This window comes from Lolium perenne, chromosome 3, assembly GCF_019359855.2.
Source record: "Lolium perenne isolate Kyuss_39 chromosome 3, Kyuss_2.0, whole genome shotgun sequence".
In the NCBI taxonomy this organism is placed as follows: Eukaryota; Viridiplantae; Streptophyta; class Magnoliopsida; order Poales; family Poaceae; genus Lolium; species Lolium perenne.
In genome coordinates this window covers 333,626,800-333,641,405 of record NC_067246.2, presented here as the reverse complement: position 1 = coordinate 333,641,405, position 14,606 = coordinate 333,626,800, and the positions used below count along the sequence as shown (strand labels likewise).

The 14,606-nt window shown below is 48.4% G+C and overlaps 2 protein-coding genes across 2 annotated transcripts; both read right to left on the bottom strand.

The window, feature by feature from the left end:
• Window positions 1-3,048: 3,048 nt before the first annotated feature.
• LOC127345859 (probably inactive leucine-rich repeat receptor-like protein kinase At3g28040) lies at window positions 3,049-6,696 on the bottom strand. Its single transcript, XM_051372389.2, has 2 exons — window positions 5,087-6,696; window positions 3,049-5,006 (listed from the first exon to the last, which is right to left on the bottom strand). Exons 1-2 carry the CDS (start codon window positions 6,619-6,621, stop codon window positions 3,428-3,430), a joined length of 3,114 nt encoding a protein of 1,037 aa, XP_051228349.1. The 5' UTR covers window positions 6,622-6,696; the 3' UTR covers window positions 3,049-3,427.
• A 745-nt stretch (window positions 6,697-7,441) lies between these two features.
• On the bottom strand, window positions 7,442-14,216 carry LOC127345860 (probable NAD kinase 1). Its single transcript, XM_051372390.2, is given in 12 exon segments — window positions 7,442-8,209; window positions 8,951-9,258; window positions 9,470-9,548; window positions 10,254-10,327; window positions 10,767-10,873; window positions 11,161-11,255; window positions 11,397-11,689; window positions 12,384-12,503; window positions 12,624-12,798; window positions 13,609-13,716; window positions 13,952-14,021; window positions 14,023-14,216. Coding segments are annotated over 12 exon segments (1,917 nt in total). The 5' UTR covers window positions 14,205-14,216; the 3' UTR covers window positions 7,442-7,903.
• Between the last annotated feature and the right edge of the window lie 390 nt (window positions 14,217-14,606).

Here is a 14,606-nt window from a genome sequence, read left to right as displayed (position 1 = left end):
CGATTTCCTCCATGCTGTTTTAAAGTCCAAATATTTTCCAAATTCGTCCATTTGGCGCCCAAATTCAAATGCTCCCAAATCTGCCTTCTGGGCTTCTATTATCAAGGTTCTGCCTATACTCAAAGCCCACTGTTTCTACCAAATCACTCAAGGTAATGTTTCTATTTGGAGCTCCCCTTGGTTTACAGGTTGGACTCACATCTATGACTCTCTTATAACTCAGCCTGACAATTATATTTATCCTGCTCAAGTTAAAGATCTGTGGCTAACTAACCAGCAGGTATGGAATAACTCTCTTATTGATACCCTGTTTCAGCAACCTATAGCAGATAACATCAAAAGCATCTCCATCATCAACTCTCAAGAAGAAGACGTGTTGTGTTGGAAATTCACACCCTCTGGTAAGTGCAATGCGAAAAGTGCTTATTGGGCTTGTCTTAAAAACTTACAGGATAAAGGAGAGCCTAAGCCAAGACAGGTACAGATGGAAACAAAAAAAGCTTCTCAAGGAGGTATGGAAAGACAAATCCTTAATTCCTAGGGTCCAAGTGTTCGGATGGAGATTCCTCTCCAAAGCGATGCCTACTGGAGCAAGAGCTGGTAAGTATAGCAAGCACATAACTAAACTTTGTTGCAGGTGTGGTTTAGAGGAAGATGATATTCATCTCTTTTTCACTTGTTGCTTCTCTAAGGCTGCCTGGTTCTCTGATCCTTGGTACATAAGAACAGAGGTGTTAATTTCTAATGCGAAAACACTCACACAAATCTTGCAATCCATATTAAATTTAAACCATCCTCATGTTAATCTTAAAAATGTTTTGAATTTCATGCGGTGCATCTGGAAAGCTAGAAATGATTTGTTGTTCAATAAAAAAGACTGCCATCCCACTCACATTAAGCATAGAGCTTATGCTATTAACCAAAATTTCGAGAAGATGGAAACTGTGCAGGTCCCGGCGAACAGGTCTGAAGAAATAAAAAAAACAAGAAGGATCCATGATGCGGGGAAAGAAATCCTGGAAATCAAACAAGGTGATACAATCAAAACGGACATGGCAATCAAAGGCAACAAAATATATACAGATGCAGCTTGGAAAACAAAAAAGTCTCCAGGTTTCAATGGTAGAACAGCTACAGGACTTGGTATCTTTTGTCAACTGCAACACTCTTCTGGACAATACATGGTTATGATCCAAGATGCAATGACAACAATGCCTTCTCCTCTTCATGCTGAAGCAGTAGCCCTTGTTTTTGCAGTGCAGCTGGCTGAACAAATGAACATATCCCCAGTCACCTTCCTTACTGACAATCTAAATCTTGCCAAAGCTGCTTCTGCTTGAAAGATTACTGATCCAAAGGTCCCTTGGGAGCTAAGAGAACAGATTGCATGTTATAAAAAGGCCTCCAGGAATATACAGGCAAAAATATTTCATATCAAAAGAGACATGAATGGTGTTGCTCATGACTGCTCTCAACAGGCGTTAAGGCAATCTCTGTCCGCGCCTATCTTCAGTTGCTCTAGTTCAGCTCATCTTAATAACACTTTCCCTCTAGTTCTAGCCTTTCAAAATATTCATTTACAGGGCATTGTACTAAATGCTGTATATTGTCTATGAGCTAAATAAAATTTGGCGCCTTCGGCGCCTCTCTTTGTGCAAAAAAAAAAAACATATATAACAAGGCCATTGACGAATACGACCCCAAAAAACTGCAACGAATCATGTGTCCAATTTCTTATAGTAACTATAATTAAATTTGTATAAATATATTTGTGTTGGTAAACATTAGATATGCATAATAGTACGTATATTAATAGTAGAAACTTTATTTTTTATTTTTTGCTAAAAGTAATGGAAAACTATATCAGTTAAGATCTTGTCTTATCAGAATGGGTTACGAAAGGTAATAAACTTACAAGACTACATATGATTGCCAAGGGTCAAATTTGAAAATACTTAGAAAATATGTTATTAAGCAAATTCAATTATTACAAAAATAATAATGTTGTCGCCATTTCAATAGCTTTTTGATCCATCGTTAATAATGGGTTTTCTAATATTAGTATCCAAGAACCATTTTGGCATGTACTTTGTACAAACTTGTTTGTAAATTGCATGTCTCTTTCTCGAAGAGACATTTTTTTTCTCGCGGACTCGATGGTTATTGTTTTAAACATAGTTGAAAATGCAAGTGCTCCTAGTTAAATAAAAAATACAACGGTCATTTTTCATTTAAAAACATTGTATACTTAAATATTTATTTTGCCAAATCGTTGATAATAGTGTCATCATAGTAGAATCATTTTGAACCAATAATTTTACAACTTATAGAAGCAAACTTTCATATCATTATGATCAACATTTTCAAGCCCTAGTTGCATTAGTTTTAAATTTATATGTTAAAGATTGATGCAAGCAACAACAACAATTCAAAGATTTTGACTTGATAGAAAAAATGCTCAAAATGATTTGATAATATTTCAATTTGCAACGTAGACCCACGAGCTATTCTTGTTACTGAGCAACCAAACCGTAGCAAGGATCTAGGTAGGTTTTCGATAAAAGAAGCTTTTATTAAACCCTTTTTAGCTACACTAGGAATGAGGTTTAAGACAACACCTTTCTTCAAGAAATGTGACCTTTTTCTTCACTACAGTGAAGCCCATTTTCTTTACAAAATACAACCTCCGATCAGGTCTTCCCTGTGGCATTCAAATTCAAACCCGTTGGCCCTCCTTGTTCTGGTGGCACTATCACGGAGCAGGCTTGAGCCAGCAACAGATGTGTATTTGTATTTTCAATAAAGGAGATATCTATTTGCGGTATGAGCACAAGCCAGTCCAAGCGATCTGTAACAAAGATTCTGTGCAGGGCAGGGCCCAACATGTCCAACAACAAACGGTTCATGTACACATTCATAAGTCTGTTGATACTTTCTTGTGTAACGGTGGACCCGTGTAGTTCACGCACACAGTCGCTGTGCACTCACATGTGTCACGCATGTCAAGTCATGGACCGCGGCAGCACTACAAGAAACAAACAAACACCCTGATGATAACGGTGCGCTGTGGTGGGCGCACAGTGCACCTGCAAAGTCACAAGAGAGCACTATTATTGCTTTGCTTTCAACTAGAACTGTAGAAAAATAATTCATCAGTCACATTTTGACACCCAAAAGCGAAACAAAAAGCTAGAAAAAGAAGAAGTAGGAAACCACACAATGTACTGTACGTACGTACGTGACTGCCGGGATCGAGCTTAAACTATTGAGCTCACACGTGACATGGACAAGAAGAAGCTCCCAGCGCATCAATGCTCGTACCTCACGTACTACCCGCGGATCTATGGTACCTCGAGCTGCCAATCAATGGATTCTCTGGCTGGCAGGTCGTATGCGCGCGATGCGAGCTCGTCCGCCGGTTCACGTGTCAGAAACGTTCCCTTGTGCAGCCCGGCGTCAGCAACGGCGCCTTGATGACCTGCAGGATCTGGACCACCTCCGCCATGGACGGCCGGTTCGACGGCACCTGCGACGTGCACACCATGCCCAGCTTCAGCACCGGCAGCGCCTCCTCCTCCAGGAACTCGCCGCCCATCGCCGGGTCCACGCACTCCACCGCGTCGTCCCCGCCACCCTGCTCCAGCACCGCCCGAACCTGGTCGATCAGCACCGCCACGTCGTCCTCGCCGTACTCCACCGCCCGCCGCCCAGTCACCAGCTCCAGCACCAGCACACCGAACCCGTACACGTCGCACTTCTCGTTCACACGCAGGCTGCTGCACGCCAGCTCCGGCGCCGCGTACCCAACGCCGCCGCCATGCATGAACCGGCTGCTCCCGCCGCCACCTTCCGCCTGCGTCGGCTTCCGGAGCAGCCGCGCCAGCCCGAAGTCGGCGATCAGCGGGTTGCACCGCGAGTCCAGCAGGATGTTGCTCGGCTTCACGTTGTAGTGGATCACCGGCGGCCGGAACGACTGGTGCAGGTACGCCAGCCCGCTCGCCGTGCCCGCCACCACCCTAAACCGCTCCTCCCACGTCAGCGGCCGCATCGACTCCCCGCCGCCGCCATGGAGCCGCGCCTCGAGGCTGCCGTGCGGCGCGTAGTCGGTGACGAGCAGCTGCAGCTGCGGCGTCCAGTAGTACCCCTTGAGCGGCACCAGGTTCGGGTGCCGCGCCTTGCCCAGCACGCGCGCCTCGCGGTCGAACACGTCGCGGGACTCCACCACGCTCGCCGTCGACAGCTTCTTCACCGCCACCACCCTGCCCTCGCCCACCGACGCGCGGTACGTCGTGCCGAACACGCCGCTGCGCCCGATCTCCGTCGCCTTGCTCAGCAGCGCGTCCGCGCCGCCCACGAAGTCCTCCGTGCGGAGGCTGCTCCCTGGCCCGAACGTCACCATCTTCCCGGTGGCGAGCTTCCTCGACTTGGTCGAGCTGCTGCTCCCGGACACGATGCTCTCCAGCTCCACCAGCTCCTTCTCCTGGAACTCGTCGGCGCCGACACCACCCGACCTCCTCCGCCGCGACGACACGTTGAGCAGGGTGATCACCAAGACCCCGAGGGCGATGGACAGCGCCGCGCAGATGGCCACCATCGCGGACACGCTCAGGAACCGCCGTTTCCTCGGCACGTCCTCGCCACCGCGGCCACCACCACCGTTCTCCGCGACGTCGCCGTTGTTGCTGTTGCCGTGCGTGTACTCGTTGGGGTCGAGCACGAGCGGCTTGGGCACGTTCATCCGGCACGGCTCGGTGACCAGAGGGCTGCACACACCGAGGTTGCCCTCCAGCGCGCTCGCGTCCAGGCTCTGAAACACGCCCGACGCCGGCAGCCTTCCAACGAGCCGGTTGTGCGAGATGTTCACCGCCAGGAGGCTCTGCAGCCCGCCCAGCTGCTGCGGTATCTCGCCGGTCAGATGGTTGTACTCCAGCCGCAGAATCTCCAGCTTCTTCAGCTCCGCCATGCTCGCCGGTATCGGCCCCGTCAGATCGTTGTGGCCCAAGCTCCTGCCCCAGGACAGAAAAACCATTTGTCAAAATGAGTGTAGAAAATTTACAAAGTGTGTTCGAATTTTGGGCCCACTCACAGTAGGTAGAGAGAGGAGCACTTCGCGATGGTGTCGGGGATGGTGCCAGCGAGGGAGTTGCCGTCGAGCTGGAGCACGGCGAGGCTGCCGGACTCGCACAGATCGCTTGGCAGCGGACCGTACAGTCCGCTGCTGCGGAGGTCGAGCACCGTCAAGTTGCGGAGCAGGCCAAGCTCCGGCGGCAGCTGCGTGTGGAGCGCGTTGCGTGAGACGTTGAGGTACCGGAGGCTGAAGAAGAGCGCCATCTCAGCCGGGATGCTGCCGGTGAGCTGGTTGCCGGAGAGGTCGAGCCATTGCAGCGTCTCCGCCAGCCTGGTCGACCCGGACGGCATCACGCCGGAGAGCGCGTTGGACGACATGTCGACCGTCTCGAGCCCGACGTCGAACAGCGCGTCGGGGATGCTGCCGCTGAGCCTGTTGCCCCTCAGGTGCAGCTCGGCGAGCCTGGTGCAGCCGGACATTGCCGCCGGGATGGAGCCGGCGAGCTGGTTCTTCGACAGGCTGAGGTAGCTGAGGTCCTTGAGCTCGCCGAGCGAGTCCGGCAGGGCGCCGGTGAGCACGTTGTCGGAGAGGTCGAGCCGCTGCAGCGCGGCCAGGTCGCCGAGCCACGCGGGCACCTCGCCCGAGAGCCTGTTGCTGGACGCCGAGAGGCGCACCAGGGAGGCGAGGCGCGCGATGGATGCGGGCAGCTCGCCGTCGAACGCGTTGTTGCTGACGTCGAGGACGCTGAGGTGCGGGCACATGCCGATGTCCTCGGGGAAGTTGCCGGAGAAGCGGTTGCCGCTGAGGTCGAGTGCTTTGAGGTTGTGGAGGCCGCTGATGCCGGCGGGGATGGGGCCGGATAGCCGGTTGCCGGAGAGGTCGAGCGTGCGGAGGCGCGAGAGCGGCCAGAGCGCGGTGGCAAAGTCCGGCGCGCCGGAGAGCTGGTTGTTGGACATGTTGAGGTGGAGCAGGAGTGGGCTGTTGGGCAGCGCATTTGGTATGTCGCCGGAGAGCTGGTTGCCGGAGAGCATGAGGAAACGGAGCGTGGGCGGGAAGGATGACGGGAGGTTGCCGGAGAATGCGTTGGATGAGAGGTCGAGGTATCGGAGCGCGGGGAGGAGGGGGAGGTCGTCGGGGAGGTTGCCGGAGAGGGCGTTGCGGGAGAGGTCGAGGGAGCGGAGGGAGGGCAGGAGGGAGAGGCCCGGGCGGAGGGCGCCGGAGAGTTTGTTGTTGGCGAGGGAGAGGGACTGGAGCGCCGGGAGGCGGTCGAGGCCGCGGGGCAGGCCGGAGGTGGAGGAGAGGCCGAGGCCGTCGAGGGCGAGGCGGAGGACGCGGGAGGTGGCCGGGTCGCACTCGACGTGCGCCCAGCCGCAGGGCGTGGCGTCGGACTCGGCCCAGGTGGAGAGCGCGCCGGACGGGTCGGTGAGCGCCGACCGGAACACCACCAGCCCAAGCACCTCCTCGTTCACCGGCATCGGCATTTCGGCCGCCGTTGAGTGCAGGCCAACCAAGAACAGTAGCAGCAGCAGGAGCACACTGGTAGGAGCCGCCATTTTCTGCCGCCGCGTGCAGAATGTGTGTGCTCCGCTCCTTGATGGGTTGGAGGTGGATGATAAATGGAGGTGGCGATAGATCTTAACTAGATCGGCAATGGTACAGTGGAGCTGGGGGGTTTTGGTTTGAGCATGGTGGAGGCGCGCGGATGGGATTGGCGCCCGCCCGTGAGCGCGAGGGTGGGGGGGGTAGGTTGGACGCATGGAAAGCAACAAAAGACTTCACGTTCTCGCTGCCGCCCGGGTTGAAGCCGGGAACACGACGACATCGCCGCGCGGCAATTGAGGCACTGTTACTGTCTCTCTACTGCAAACTGCAAACTTATCTACCGGTGCTAGCGGTGGATGGAATAATTACCAAATCATGGGTCGGCAGCTTTTACACGTTCACTTTGTATATAAACTACTGTAGCTCAGAGTGCCACGCAGAGCAATTCAGAGTTTTTTTTTTTTTTTTGACAATAATTCAGAGTATATTAGTAGTACAAGGTTTTGACATGATTGGTAAGCTAAAGCTAGTCCTGATCTTAGTTGTGTCTTTCTTATGTTAGGTTGTTATTAAATTGAGAAGACCATGATACTATACATACTGTCTTTGGCCTATGCCCTTGCTAATCACTCCTACCAGTTTTACTCTGCTGATACTACAAAAGAATCATGATGATACTGGTGGGTCCTAGACTGACTCTCATGGTTTGAATTTTGAAACATTGAGATTCATATGCATGCAACCAAGAGGCAGACGTATCTGATAAGACCTACAGAGACTGAGATTTACTTACCTCTATGCCTTCAACTGCCTGATCGCACAAATGCAGACTGTAACCAAGTAGCAATGAGTGCTATTTCTTCACTGAGGTATATATGACTTCATTCAAATCATGGGGGTGCACTGCAACTATACATGCCGTGTGCTCTACAATTTCGAGTTCTTGGCAGTTTGCTACCACCCATGTCTGCTCTCCCACGCTATGCCCAGATCAGCAGATCGCTTGCCACTTGTGCTGTTATACATCGCATCAAGTCCAAGAAACCTGTGCTCACCCATGGCCACTATACATGGATTATGCACTATTGCACTGCACTAGCTCCAATTTCTAAGCGCAAACTTCTATACGTATAGAATCAACAGTAAAGGAGGCCTGTATCCAGGACAGACTCTCAGAGGTACACTTATCATCTCGGTGTAGTTAGCTGGGCTTGGAGGAAACCATTTCTTCAGACAACAAATCCATGGCGCCTTGCTTTGCCAAGCTCAAACGCATCATCACCCATGTAGCAATCATGCGGAGCCGTCGAGCGGCCCTTGCGTCTTCCTGAGGTTCCAGTGAAGGCCCTCGTGGATGCTGCGGAGGAAATCGGTGGTCGAGTCGACGAGGCAGGCCGTTGGAACGGGCCAAGGGGAGATGCTGCAGATGAGGGCGTCGCCGGGGGCCAGCTGCTTCCGGTCCTTCCCGTCGAAAGATGCCCAAGCGTGCCCCCGGCTGTTGTATGGCACTTGTATGCGGAGAGTCACATACTCGGGCAGTATCAACGGCCGGAACGATAAGGAGTGGGGACAGATCGGCGTGAAAAGGATCCCGGGGACCTGCATGCATCATGTAGAATCAGGCGTTAGAGACCAAGATAGCATTGGAGGCATCGTGCTGGAACGGAGAAAACAGCAAGGCTTGTTGGGGGGGACAGCGGCTCTGGATCTGAGGGCAGTGTGCAGCGAGTCTGTGATAGGTAGAAAACAAGATAGTAACTGCACCTGTTGCTTGTCACAAAGCCCTCAAAGACCGAGCGGTTAACAGTGCAAAGATACAGAGCCCAGGAAAATAAGACTGTAACTGCACTTGTTGCTTGTCTACAAGCCCTCGAAAGCCACTTTGGAGAGAGGTTAACAGTGCAGAGTACGCGTGACAACAAAGTTGCAGGCCTCTTTACTGTGCTGACTAACATCAATTTGAAAAGGGAAACATCTCTTTAACTACTCAAAGTTTGGTTGGATAATTATAGGCTACATCTGAGAATTTGCTTCTTCGATGCTGACGAATTTCTGTCAGCATATTGAATGCAGGAGGGAGCTTGTCTATCTGACAAAGGTTTATGCTATAGACAGTACATGTGGAACTACAGGTATCAGCTTAAGTTTGTTAAGGTATTCATCAATATGGAATCGGTGACCAAGAGAATACTCTGGCCTCTACCACAACTTATCTGAACTTTTAATAGTACAATAACATGATTATTTTAGTCCTGGGTAAGAAAGATAATCGCAAGTCTAACTGCAAAAATCCAAACACAAGGTTGAAAATCAGGGTGTGAAATACAAAGTAGGGCATACCTGTGGATGAACCATGGATCCTCCGGCTGCTAGTGAATATGCTGTGCTTCCTGATGTCGTTGATATGATGAGCCCATCCCCTTGTACACATGTAACAAATGAACTGTCACAGTAGCACTCCAGGTAGGTAAGGTAAGATGATATTCCACGGTCAACTGTAACTTCATTCAATACTAGGATTGGCTCCTCGGTCTCAAGTTCATCCTTCGCTGCATCGCGAATTACATGGCACTGCAGACGATTTCTCAGTGTTATGCTAAAAGGTCCCTTCAGAACATTGTCCAAGCAATCACGGTATTGCTCGCTTGCTGAAAAAAAGGTTAAGGACAACTTATATGTGAACCTCCCAACAGGACAGTAGAAAGCTTCATGTGTGATTATTTGTCTGCCAGGAGTATAAGATCTTGAACCAATCAAAATCTAGCATTATCGAAATGTAGGTTGGAATAGCCAAAAACATCTAGAACCATTAAATATCAGCAGCATATCTAGCACACTATCATTGATGATAAAGGATACGGAAAGGTGTCATGAAACCCAGTGACCCCATGGCGAAGGCAACAACTGGAGGTACAGGTCCTTTGAACAATGATGCAGCCTGTTATGAGAGGTTAAATCAATAATTAGTTTCAGTAGCAGTCCAGCATAAATTGAACCAAACTAAGTCTTACGTGAAATAACAAATCAAAACCAGAATATGGCAAGCAATTGTTTCCTCTTGAACAAACAATGCCAGTACTTGAAATATCACGCAAAATATATTTCTCTAGAACAAAAGAGCATGCAAACATGAAACTAAGCATCTAATTTATGAACCTGCAAAGCAATACCTATCACGTAGTTGGTTCTCACAGCAAATTGTATTAGAACTAGTACTAGAGAGAGATCTATAGACGTTCTACTTCCCAGTTTGAAGCAGTAACTCCCAGAACTAGTACTGGAGAGACCTATAGACGTTCTACTTCAGCAGTTCACAAATGTTGCCACATAAACCACACATATTGACCAAATAGGCATGTTGACATTCAAGAAAATACCAAGTCCACACGATCCCCTTAAGGCTTTGCATATTGAAGAAATGATGACAAGAGGCTAAAGCTCTGCAATGCCTGACCAGGGAGGCAATAGCAGATTCAGAGAACTATTAATAGCTGCTGTAGTAATATCAAAATAAGTAGTTTAGCCATTCTAGACAAATGCATAATTAAAGGTCGGCACAACATAAAAATGTACAAAAGTTTGGTCTATACAAAAAACTTCAAGGAAGCTTTACAAAATGGATTAAATAACTGGACTTGCTTACCCATAAGACAGTTCCATCACCGCCAAGAGTTACAACGAGATCCACCTTTGTGTGCAACATCTTTGTCTCCTCATCTATCAGAATTTTCTAATTAGTTGGAGAGAATGGGGGTTGCTTGACGGAATAAATTACTTAATAGAAAGATCTGTTAGACTAATATAACTCAAGAGATGAACATACCAACGTACCAAAAAAAAGGCAAATAAAGTCATGAATGGAAAGGTGGGTTTGTCCTAAATCTACAACATAATTTTTTTGATATAGAATACACTGATTTAATACTGTGTTCAGTTTTAGCCAATAATGATTTGCATGGATGTCTAGTTAAGGAACATTATTCGGATTGATTCAATTATCAGGACCATTCTTCCTTCATAAGAATCTTAGAAACAGAAAAAACTCTAGTCCATATATGAAATAGTAAAAATCTTAGTTATAAACTAATTTTCTGGAATGAAAAAATCTGGAGCAGCATGAATGAACTACATTAAATAAATAGAATAATTCTCTCACCATTATCCCATGTTTGCACCAAGTTGCGGTCGGTATCTTGTGTTAGGAGTTCCTTGCTAACCCATGGCTCCACCAAGACATTAATATTTTTGTTCTCTTTAAGCCATCTACAATAAAATTATTGGCACTTTTCTTAGTAGTGCAAGCTAAATATACAAGCATCATGGCATGTATCCTATGTAAGCAGTGTTTGCATCAGTCATAAGAGGATAATTTGGATAAGTAAAATGGATAACTGAAGCAAATTCTTCTTGTACTGATAGGAACATAATAATAGAATCTCGAAAATCAGAAATATGAAGAATATATTCTTCTTGAATATGTTCACAGAGAAGGTTCACATAAACATGAAGTAAGACTATCAACCATTACTCCAAGATAGAAGAGAACGCACCTGACCATTTCAGCACAAAGAACACGAACTGAGTTGGAGTTAGGTTTGGTTATGAAAAGAACTGTTTGCGGCTGGGATTCCCACTTCAGTAAGATCTGAAACCAAGGTATCCATTGTTAAGGAAAGAGAGACATGGAGAAAAATGAAAGTATTTTGGTTAAGTGATTCCAGGTACTCTAATTTAATGGGTACAACCTATTATTTCAAAATGAAACAAACAGAAGGAGAATCTCAACCTGTTTATTACTGCGCTCTGCTGTTGTAATGTCTCCTTTTTCAAAGGAAACAAAGTCATGCTTGTGCTGTCCGTTTTTGTTGCCATTGCATCCCCATGAAAGTTTAAATGATGCTTTTCTTCCCACCATCTTGTGACTAGATCTTCGGCTAGATCCAGGAACTTCGTCCCGGAGAACCTCGTGTGAACATATCTCATGGTTTCCACAACATGCTGTTTGATCAGATGCAGGTGTCTCAAGTGTTATTTGTCTGGCGAGTTTCTCTAGGTTATCATCGGTACAACTGCCACAATCTGCACAAGGTAGCAGTCCAGTTAGATTTTTATCAGGGGTTATGCCCGTCCAGTTAGATTTTTATCAGGGGTTATGCCCCAATACAATGGAACACATCAGAACGTATTCCAGTGTAAGATATGGATTATCCATTTCAGGATCCATCCAATGATATGGATATTCCCCTTGGACAAATAACAAGTGCGACCAAGGGAAGCCTGCTGTAATAATCCAAGACTCAAAAACTTCATAAAACCTTCCTTGTGTAGTCATGTGAACAGATACAGAACTATGCTTAGGATTTCACCCTGCCACGCCTTAAATGATCAAACCATGGTTGCTATACATTGTACAATAATTTTATTAATTTAAACTTCTATGTGAGACAAATACAAAATCACTATCACACAGGGACACACGAGACACATCATTTTATGCCAGGGTGTTACAGCTTCCTCGTGCTGTTGAATCTTAGTAACTATGGCGAACAATCTGCATGTAAACATCTAGATTATGGTATTCCATAAGCAAAACTTCCTTCCATAAACACATGACAAATACCAACGGCAAATAATTTGGATCACAGAGAATTTGGAAAGTATTTGTTTTGTGACCTGGAGTAGTACGACACTTCAATCGCTACCTCTCAGCCCAATAGATGATAATGTATATTATTTAAACTAAAAACATCAACTGCAAATGCATAAATCGAACCTTTCATTTTGCTTTGTTGTTTCTGCGCCGTCTCTAACTCATATTTACGTTTCCATTCTGCTGCCTCCGCTTGAGCAGCAGCTTTCCCTTCAGCAACTTGCCGCAATGCCTTTGCAACAGCTTCAAATTGACAGAGTCATACCGGTCGTTATTTGGAGTGCAGGTAGAAAGCAGAACATATAACTGTTACTGTATATGACAGGATTCAGGTTGGGTCATCTAAAGTTTGTGTGTCCTTACTTCTCATAGCCTCTGAAAACTCCACAAGGTGCGCATCAGTTGACTTGATAGGCGTTTGAGCAAGGAATTCATAAGTTGCTCTCTCTGATTCGACTGAACTAACAGTAGAGCTAACTGTAGAGATGGTGCCATTTTCACTTTGATGTGAGGCTATGACATCTCTTTGATCCGAAACCTGCAATGCAGAGAAGGGCTGTGAGTAAGACAAGAGGAAATCTGATGAGGCAGCAAAGTCAAACTTTCTCCCATATTTCCTTTTCCTTTGGCAAGGGACTTGAATCCTTTTCAGTCCACATATCAAGTCAAGTTATAAGTGCATATGGAGATATAAACTCGTAAATGCTAAGCTCCATCAGCCACTGGATTCAGTTTTTACATGGAGCGGGTGCTTAACCATAAAGCTAAACCGAAGAAATAATCAACACTGAGAATAACGAAAACTGGAACAAAATAACAAGATGCTAGACCAAGTAAACAACCAAGTCAATGGTTACTTGTTGGAAATATCCATTTAGGCGTAGAGAAACATATGATCAGTATTCAGCAGTACTTCCTAGAACCATCACATGTTAAATTTGGAAATGCATGTAAGGTGAAATGCCTGCTCATAATTTATGAATTCATGATGACGCGTGATGATCCAGGTCAGGTCAGAAGTGGTGAATCGAGAGGAGAATTGGGGAAAAAGGGGGCGAATGTCCACTGGCACATATTCTATTGAGAGAGAGTAAACAAATGTCCACTGGAATTCAAACCTCCTCCTCCTAACTGCAAGATACTAGTAGTAACGAAAGTTAGGTGGCTGCAAAACAAACAAAAAACGTGGGAATGCTTACTCTGCACTCTGGTCGGTTAGAGATGCTGGCCATGACGGACTATTAGGCACGCAACGCAACGGGGGTAGGAGCAGGACGAACATGCCTAGGAGATGAATGAGAAAGTGACGCGCACGCATGTATGTATATCTAGCAACGGCGAAACGTACCTTGTCGAGGAGCGATCTGGAGGTCGGGGCGGCCGGGATGGGTATCGGCCCCGGGTTGAGGCTCCGGAGCCTGGATTCCGGCTGCGCGGACTCCGGGGACGGCTGCTGCTGCAAACAGAGAAACGAGGCATTCGTCAGAACCGAGCAGCCGCAACTGCGGAATCGCGGTTTGCGAAGGGTGGCTGCGCGGAATGCGCGGATTCGGAGCGGGAGCGAGACATGCAGGCGGGTCCCCTGAGCAAATTGCGGCGGGGCGGGGCGGGGCGGAATTCGGGCGCCCGGCGGCGGAAACCCGCCGGCCCCCGAACAAGCGCGGCCGGATTGGAGGAGCGCGCGTGCGTACCTGTAGGTCCGGGCCGTGGGCGGGGTCGCCGAGCGGCATGGCGGCGCGATCCGCGCGGTGGCGTCCTGTGCTCCGCCCCTGCTGGTGCTGGTGGATTTCGGTTTGGCTTAGGCTTGGCGGCTGGGTTTTGCTTGCTGGGCTTGGGCAGTGTACGTGCGTGGTCGGGAAGGGTGGGAGGTGGAGGTGGTTGGCGCGGTCCGACGAAGGAAGGAAGGAGAGGAGAGGACGATGGCGAGCAGAGCACCATCTCCATCTCCCCGCGATTCCGGGCTATTTATCGGTGTCAGGCCGGGGGTTGACGCCGACGGATACTGACTCGTCGGGTCGGAGGGTTGGTGGGGCCTCCTAGCAGTCAGGTCGACGCGTGCGCTCGTGTTTGGGGGTTGGAAGGAGGGAGAATTTTATCTGTTTTTCTTCGGTTGGGGATGGAATGGACATCACTCCAAATTCTCAACTCGACGCAAAGTGACCGGGTCGTCCGCGGAGATACAAACCTGACTCAAATATGCGTCTGGGATGCGTCTCTGCGGACACTGCAAGGACGCGGAAAGTGTCCGCTCGCGTCTGACGGACGTTTTGTCTGGCCCGCCTGGCAGTGACCCAGCATCGATGCGTCTTCTTCGCCAGTACTGCCGCCGAGGCGTCGCTTCGGCAG